General features: G+C 31.0%; 2 protein-coding genes across 3 annotated transcripts; one reads left to right on the top strand and one right to left on the bottom strand.

Annotated features, from left to right (window-relative positions):
• Positions 1–295: 295 nt before the first annotated feature.
• Positions 296–3,269, top strand: LOC107165974 (uncharacterized). 2 transcript variants are annotated; one of them, XM_089224935.1, is made up of 3 exons: positions 296–769; positions 832–1,157; positions 2,971–3,269. In XM_089224935.1, the coding sequence occupies exons 1-2, from the start codon at positions 377–379 to the stop codon at positions 1,132–1,134; spliced, it is 696 nt and encodes a 231-aa protein (XP_089081061.1). In that variant the 5' UTR covers positions 296–376; the 3' UTR covers positions 1,135–1,157; positions 2,971–3,269. The 2 variants fall into 2 exon arrangements, with proteins under 2 accessions (XP_089081061.1, XP_015369924.2); XM_015514438.2 differs by lacking the exon at positions 2,971–3,269 and having other exon boundaries at positions 298–769; positions 832–1,392.
• Positions 3,270–3,731: 462 nt separating this feature from the next.
• On the bottom strand, positions 3,732–5,855 carry Ak3 (Adenylate kinase 3). The gene is made up of 4 exons (XM_015514430.2): positions 5,707–5,855; positions 5,255–5,585; positions 4,281–4,492; positions 3,732–4,213 (listed from the first exon to the last, which is right to left on the bottom strand). The coding sequence occupies exons 2-4, from the start codon at positions 5,449–5,451 to the stop codon at positions 3,921–3,923; spliced, it is 702 nt and encodes a 233-aa protein (XP_015369916.1). The 5' UTR covers positions 5,452–5,585; positions 5,707–5,855; the 3' UTR covers positions 3,732–3,920.
• Positions 5,856–6,035: the final 180 nt, after the last annotated feature.

The following is a 6,035-nucleotide window of genomic DNA, read 5'->3' as shown; positions in this document are numbered from 1 at the left end:
TTTAACACAGACTTCAGAATTAATTTAGTATAGCATTTATACTATATTTATACTATAGCATTGCAGCGCTGCAGTGCTGCTGCAGACGCTGATGTCTGTGGTTTTTAATTTTTGAGGATACAGGGTTGTTGTCAGAAAAATGATAATAATTTTTAACCACGATTTTTATACCAGTGAACCAGCAGTAATACCAATGTGAAAAAATATCATCTCAATAATAATTACAGCCGACATATAGACATCACTGATGACAAAATCTTTACATAATATTTAAAAATTTTTACTTTTTAGCACTACCTATAGCATAGAGTAATAATATTAATTATTAGTAATAATATTACTAATATATATTAGTAATTAGTAATAATATTACTCTATGACCTATAGGTTCATCTATATCACAGAATATATGAAATATATATATATATTTTCATATATTCTGTGTCTATACTCTATACGACTATTATACCTTAGATTAAATAAAAGACTTTTATTTCAACAAAGATGTCAGAATTTCTTAATGATAGCATGTAAAGAAATAAAAGCTAGATATGACTTCAACAATCCGATTCTATCTAGTCTCCCTGTACTTGACCCAATAAGAGCGCTCTCACAAAATGAAAGAGATACCACACCATCACTTATGCCACTTGTTACATTACTGCCTAGATGCGCAGATTTAAGCAATTCAGATCTTCAAAAGTTAGATGATGAATGGGGACGTCTGCCAATAACTAAAACAGCTGAACCAGATAAATTTTGGCATCAAGTAATATACAAATTGTTAATTATGTAATTATACAGTTAATTATTTGAGCATATTTGTTTTAGCTTTATCATTATAAAAATGAAAATGATGAAAAGATGTTTTCAGTTCTTCCTAAATTTGCATTATCAGCTATGTCCATTCCACATGCTAATGCAGACTGCGAAAGGAAATTTAGCAAAGTAAATTCGATTAAAACAAAAACCAGGAATCGGCTAATTACTGACACTTTAAATGGCATCTTATTAGCTGACCAAACAGTAAGGCGATCAGGGTGTTGTTTAAAGTTTGCTCCTGATGTAAAAATGCGGGGCTGTATGACTGCAGCTAATATTTATGGCCCCGAAAAAAAAACAAGCTGTGTGTGAATCTGATGACGAAATGACTTTTGGTTAGTCTGTTTTTGTTTTGTAACTATTTATTATTTTTATTTTTATTTTGTTGTGTCTAATAATTACTATTATTTTTTATTAAATTGAAATCAAAAGAGACTGATTATTAAATGTATTAACATTTGGTTTATTAACCATTATTTACTTGTTAATTGTACTTATTAGTATTTACTATATTGTTATACTTAATATGTGAATATTTTAATTTTATTAAATAAAGTGGAGGTACTATGACATGAGTGAGATTTTCTTAGGCTAGGTTATTATTGTACGTATATTCACTTAGGCTAGCAGGTCACGACACCACTGCCTTTTTAATCTTTTAGTTGGGTTACCTAGGATAGAAGCAGATGATAGGTCAGAGATTAAGGGATTTTTATGGTGGGCTAGGCGGCTATTGAAACGTTTATAATGTGTTTTCGCTAATTCAGAGACATACGGAATTTTGAGGTCGGAGTGGAGTGTGTGATTAGAAACAAAGAATGGCGCTTAAAGAATTGTAAGTAGAGTTTTTAATCTTAGGAATTTTTTAATGCGGTTGATGTTGGAGATTTTGGCAGCGCCCCATAGTTGGATCCCATAAGTCCAAATGGGCCTGAGTAGGAGTTTATTAGAGAGTTTCATATGCTTAGATGTTAGAAGTGGACGAATGAGACGTAAGCGGTCTTTAAGTGTACGGGTTTTACTAATTATGTGAGGTTTCCAGGTGAGGCGTCGATCAATAAGGATGCCGAGGTATCGTACACACTGGGCAGAAGGGAGCGGTTGGTTATTGAGGAATAGTGTTGGGCATATGTCGTGGCGAAGTGCGAAGGTACCGTGGATAGATTTAGCTTCATTCATTTTTACTCCCCAAGTTTTGTACCACGATTCAAGAGCGTTGAGATAATCTTGTATGTAAGAGGAAGCTAGGACAGGGTCTGAGCTGGTTGTTAATATGACTTTGTCGTCAGCGAAGTCGCCGACTAGAGTATGGGGTGAAGTGGGCTGGTCTGAGATGTAAAGATTAAAGAGCATTGGGGCAATTACTGCACCTTGTGGTACACCTGCTTTTATTTCGGTAGGAGAAGAAAAAGAAGAACATATTCGTACGGAAAAGAATCAATCTTCGAGGTAGGATTTGAGGATCAAATAGTAGTGGCTAGGAAGTAGAAGTTTTAATTTGTAGAGGAGGCCAGTATTAGGCTAGGTAGTAGTTTCTTAATTATTAAAATGTTAATACTTAGAAAAATGTCCTAAAAATGGTTTTACAAAAAACTTGATACATTTAATATTAGACCTATAAGGTTCCTATTTATTAGAATTGGATAATTTTTAAAAATTAAAAATTTTGATAGATTTATATTGAATAGTACAATTTTCAAATTATCATAGCTCATCATATATCCTCTGACTATCAAACCCATTATAATAGGCTTAATTCTTAATAAACAAGTTTAAATGAACTAAAACTAGTTGTTGAAATTTGAGTATTCTGGTAAGTTATAAGTTATAACTATACTTCACCAGTCACCAACTTTCTTCTTACCTACTCTGTATTCTTAAACAATAATTTCGAGTTTTCGTCCTTGTGCCTTTCGGTAAAGACGAACAGATGGTATGATACCAATAGAATTTGTTTTATATACTTTAAAAATAGTTAATTATTACACACAACAAAAGTGCAATTTTCTATATTATATAATGTATTATACGATTTTAATCGTAGAACTAAACATAGAATAATGTATATTATGGTATTTCAATGCAATAGTATAGTGCCCCTGAAATATAATGAAATGCAACCCAAAATACAATATATTACAATTGCAGATTATACGTATATAGTCAATACTAGAACATAATATTGAAAAGTTTATGGATGGATTAAGGAAAAATAATAATTATTAACTAACCTATGAGATTATGTTCAAATTTATTTGGTCGCGGACTTTTGTTGTTTTTACGAAATCTGATCGTTGAGAAGCGAGATTTCGAAACTCCAATTTCACATGCATCCCTATTGATTTTTAATAATATAGATAATAATTTTCTTATTATAATTTTATTTCTATTTAGTTTTGAATTAAATAGTTCCGTAGTTTTATAGTAACTGACTGATTATAAATTTCTTAAAAATTATATTTCATGGAAATGGAATAATTAATTTTTGCTATTAAGATTGTAAGATCTACATTGCAATTGTGTGGATTGGACCATATTTGTTGCAAGAATACATTTTAAATAATAAACTTTATACTGTAATATCAATGTCAATAGTAATACTGTAATTCCATCAATGTTTTAACCTTAAAAATGTAATAAATTGGATTGATATTTAAAAATTTTGGTATAACAGACTAATGCATAACGGCTAACAAACAACGTAAATTATCTTTAAAAGTTCAAAGAGAGTAGATGTTATTGGATGGAATGGTATGGCTCTATTAGTTTGTATCACTTGCCCAATTATTGCTATATGATAATCATGAAAAATTCTAGTTATTATTCTTGATACTGAATTACTGAGTGGTACTTATCAATAATTTCTTAATGAAAAAATTTTAGTTAATCGATTTTAAATAAAAACAAAATTATTAATCCCCCAAAAAAAAATAATTTTTAATCCTTTGAATAGCAACAGACAAGTATATATATATAACCATATAACAACAATAATAATAAAAAAAAAAGATACCTATATAAAATCAGTTTTTGATTATCAAATTATACCTTACAACAATTTAGACATTGGGAGATGTAATATCTATTATTTACAAGTCTTATGCACGTTTTTCTTTTGGTTCAATCCTAGTAGACAAGTATTTGTAAACTTGAGGCCAAATTTCATTAGTAGTTTGTCCAGAGAATTTTACTAAAACATTTTGCTCAGCATAATATTCTAAAATCGGACCAGCCATCTCTGAGTATATTTCTAAACGTTTCTTAACAGATTCCGGTTTATCATCATCACGTTGCATTAATGGTTCACCAGTTTCATCATCATAGCCAGGTACTTTTGGAGCATTAAAATCCGTGTTGTATACTCGTCCACTTGGTGCATGTATCCATCTACCTGTATATAGATAAATATCCATTGAAAAATATTAATTGAATAGTTGAAATGTCAACAAGTCACTGACCTTTAATTCTATTGATGATGATATCAAAGGGAACGTCAAGGCTAATTACAACTTGGACAGGTGCTATTTTGAATAAATTCAGTGCCTGTGGTTTGGTTCTTGGGAAGCCATCCAGCAGCCAGCTGCGATCAGTTGACGACAAACGATTCAACTCGCCGCCAATTGTTTTCAACATGAGTTCATCAGGCACAAGTTGCCCGGTGGACACAAATCTGGGTAATAGTAAACACCAACAGTATAGCAAATCTAAGCCATAGCTCATGATAAATGTATGGGTATAACAGTTGTAGGGAGAGTGTCAGCTTTTCACAACATAAATTTTAATATGTTATACTAATTTAACTTTTCTTTGGCAAACAGTTAATGGCAGTATTGACTCTCCGACCTCCGTTATTACACTATTACTATCTCAAATAAACTTTTAAATCCAATCCATTTATATCTGTCAGACATATCCATATTTCATATCTAAATATAATACCAATTATTTAAAGAACCAGCAAATAATGTAGTTGAAGATTATAACAAATAAGTGCCCATAAAAATATAAGTATAGGAATTAAAAATGATTTATGCATGCTTTAACAAAATTGTAGCTATAATATACCCAAGTAGTTGTGCTATAGCTCCTAATTATATTAGGTGAGAATTATTGTATAGATAAATAATTAGCATGTAAAGTACTTCTCATCACCTATTATACATAAATATCAACGACCTACCCATACAGTAAGACCAGTGGCGTGACGAATGACTATATTTGAGGCACGTGCCTCAGTTTAAGGGGTGGTGGGTGTCCTCAAAGATCATCTGATGTGTTAAAAAAAGCATTATTATTTAAATGAATAAATATATTTTACCTAAAAAAAAAATTTTAATGTTTTTTGTGAAGGGTGGGGTGGGTGAGGCAATATTACTGTGCCTCATTACTTAATAAAGTTCGCCACGCCACTGAGTAAGACTGAATGGCTTACTTGTTGACTTGAATACCTAATTCAGTCTTCTCTCGTATCATGTTTCGCAGTATGTCACCACTAGATATGTGTAACATGTCAAAAGATTGGACTATCCGTTCTGACACAGTTCCTTTTCCAGAGCCTGGAGCACCCATGATCAGGGCATGCAGTATTCTTTTCGTTGATGACATATTTATTGTTCTAATTGCTATCATTCACTCGGACCGCAAAAAACTATTTAAACAATTTTTTCAGTTATGGCTAAGTTTTCCTGGCGATTGTCGCAACAAAATTAGCTTTTGGCACGTACAATATTTGCCCTATTGCAACATTTTTGCTACCCGGAAATCTAATTGATTATAAATCAAATTAGTGTTTTAGTGTTTGTATAGATTAAATTAAACTCATTAAAGAGTATAAACTATTAACAATTAATGTTGTTATCGGCATTCGTTAGTAAACATTCATACCTGTTGAACATTCGCCCTCCAAAATTACGTCAACTGACCGATCACCGATCAGCTGCTACCACAGAATATATGAAATATATTTATTTTTTTATATTTATATTTCGTATATTTTATATAATATGTTGCTACTATTAAAAAAAAGATGGTACATACTCGATAGATATAATATTTTACGCCCATAATAAATTATTATTCATATTATATTTTATATTTATCATGGCTAAGGCCTTGTTAACACTATACAACTACACGTCTACAGTGTCTACACTCTCTATTTATGCACTATTATAGAGTATAGACATCCAATTAGTTATACAAATATTTAATAT

The sequence above is a fragment of the Diuraphis noxia genome, unplaced genomic scaffold (assembly GCF_037042655.1).
Source record: "Diuraphis noxia isolate RWA-SAM2 unplaced genomic scaffold, SU_Dnox_SAM2 contig0003, whole genome shotgun sequence".
Lineage (NCBI taxonomy): Eukaryota > Metazoa > Arthropoda > Insecta > Hemiptera > Aphididae > Diuraphis > Diuraphis noxia.
This window is presented reverse-complemented; position numbering and strand designations above follow the sequence as displayed.